At 39.5% G+C, this 2500-nt stretch overlaps 1 protein-coding gene across 1 annotated transcript in view; it reads left to right on the top strand.

Moving 5' to 3' along the window:
- Positions 1 to 2500, top strand: part of LOC138000663 (uncharacterized) — a 29077-nt gene that overhangs the window by 25952 nt on the left and 625 nt on the right. The window contains exon 8 of the mRNA XM_068847225.1: positions 1967 to 2500. This exon is cut by the window's right edge and continues 625 nt beyond it. Coding sequence (XP_068703326.1) covers positions 1967 to 2159 — 193 coding nt within the window. The 3' untranslated portion in view covers positions 2160 to 2500. The remainder of the gene's footprint in view (positions 1 to 1966) is intronic.

The raw sequence follows: 2500 nt of genomic DNA, 5'->3' as shown, positions 1-2500 counted from the left end.
AGATCTTTCAAAGCCTCAGTTTGTTGCAGTAATTCGAATTTGCTCACTTACAAAATCTCAACATACATGTCTCATGGAGAAAAAGAAGCATTTACAGTAATTAGCTTCTAGGATTCCTTAAATGGATCTAGTGAGGACCTAATAAGGTTTTGTAATGAAATAAGGGTGCTTTAAAACAACAATGTTGTAAAATAGCGTGCATTAAATTTACATCGACATTAATTAAGATACATTAAATTAACGCGAATTTTGTAAAATCGCGTTAATAAAATGTATTGTTAATTTCCTATAATAAGGTAGTCTGCCATGGTGGATAAGAGAAAACAAAACGAAAAGGAAAAATATCTTTGTACTCTCGTTGTTGAATCGGACTGATTCCATTCGTAAAAACTCTTGCTCTTTGGTCATCGTACCTTTAAATGAGACTAAATATCATTTAGGCAAAGTTAAAACCAAGCCTAAGATATTTGGAGGGACTTCAGGAAGGTTTGCAGGGGCATTGCCATGTGCTTTGGCTTGAGTAACCTTGTTGCCTACTTGCTTGCTTCTCCCTCCCTCCCTCCCTCCCTCCCTCCCACCGTCCCACCCACCCATGTATACATTCCACACACTGGTCACAATAATGTGTTGACGGGCGCCGTGGGAGGTGGACTGTAGCTTGGTTGTCATGGTGACCTCGCTGCTAAGGAGAGTTCTCCTCCCCTCTTGCTACCTTAACGGCACCTAACTTCCAGTAAATTGGCATAGTGTTTTAAAAAGGAAATAAAACCGAACAGCGGTAATAAACACATTGTAAAGTAGTTTTTCGTAATCCTTCATCAAGACCAATTGACCTATGAACAGCTAAACAAGGAGTTATTTTTGTAAAAAAAAGAAGCCGGAACGAAGAGCAAGGCAAGTGGTATGCCAAAATGGCGGCAAATTTCAACATTTTCAGCAAAAAGTAACAACTCGCGATTCATTTCAACTATATAATATTTTCAAATGTAAGTTTCAAGATGTAATGCGCCCATGGGAAGGATGATATGGAAAACTAGTTAAGAAAGTTGTTGATTGGAGACAAGACACAAAGAGTGTTGGTAAATATTATAAACCGACGGTTTTTATACAAACTTGTGGTTTTGTGGCTTTTACTTCGTGTAGAAGACGCACATGACGTAACAATAGCTTTAGGGGTCTTTAGGGATTTAGAATTCTGATTAGGTATTGTTTCACGATTTTTGTTTTATTGTTTTACGTCATGTGTGTCTTCTACACGAAGTAAAAGCCGGTTTTGTGGGCTAGACAACGTACTTTGTTAAAATTCGTCGTTACATTTCTTCTGTTGACGTGCATGCAGGAAGAAGTTCTTTTGATGGATGTAAGAGGGGTACCCCAAAATGTTGGTTTTATAAATGTGCATACTGAATCCCAAATCGCGGATGCTCTTTTGGTCATTTACAGAATTAACCGTGGGTAATCAGAAGTTTAAAAAAAAGCAGTGGTGAATATTGTGAACCGATCATCTTCTTCAAACTTGACGTTTCGTGCGCCAGACAACCTACAATTTCAAAAGTAACCATGAACCATTGCAATAAAAAAAAAACTACTTTTTGTTTGAAATGCATCTCTCCACGTTCATGACCACTGTTTTTGTTTTATTTCCAATTGCGCTACGATGACCTTAGGGCAAGAGAGTTTATATACACGCTGTGTAACCTTGGACTGCAACATCGTTCCCTGGCCAATGGTGGGAGATGAAAAACCCTGGGTACGAAGTTATTTTGAACTTTTGCGACCTTTGACTTGGGACGAGTACTTGAACAACGGGACAACCGTTGAAAGTCTCAAAACACTGAAACACACGATAAAGAAAACAAACAAACAAAACATCGACAAGGTTTAAAAAAAAACTAGTTCCCAGCAAACGGAGTAGCGGGTCCTTGCTCTAATAACTGTAGTAACGTATTTCTTTTACCATCAACAGAACGGCCATAACAGAACTGGTAATGAAAGGAGGACACGCAACGTGTAACGCGATAGTGGCCGGCGCCATGTTGGGATGTAAGGTTGGGTATTCTGAATTGCCCAAAGAATGGATAGATGGCTTACTACCACAGCAACTGAACTGGCTTAATGCAAAAATTAATTGCTTACTTGATATGATGGCCTTGCCTTGAGAATTTCTCATAACGCTGCTTAGTCTTTACAACCCCTGTGTTGGAATGCAGCTCTGTTCTTTTGAGAATTACGCGCCATCTCTTCCGTTTAAATGTATTTTTGTGCCTAATAACCAGAGCCGTTTTAACAGCTGCGTCGTGGCCCGAAAATGTTGGGAATGATTTGCATCCCACCTTTTTGGTAAGCGGAATAATTCGACCATCTCACGGCCAGAAACCGAATATGTGACGGCGTTGCTGTGTATTGCGACACAGAATGTTGATTGGAGACACTGAAACCGAAATAAACAGTGGTCGTTAACATTTTAGCAACCAACGCTTATTTTCATACAAACTTGTCG

This window comes from Montipora foliosa, chromosome 4 (genome assembly GCF_036669935.1).
Source record: "Montipora foliosa isolate CH-2021 chromosome 4, ASM3666993v2, whole genome shotgun sequence".
Taxonomy (NCBI): domain Eukaryota; kingdom Metazoa; phylum Cnidaria; class Anthozoa; order Scleractinia; family Acroporidae; genus Montipora; species Montipora foliosa.
This window is presented reverse-complemented; position numbering and strand designations above follow the sequence as displayed.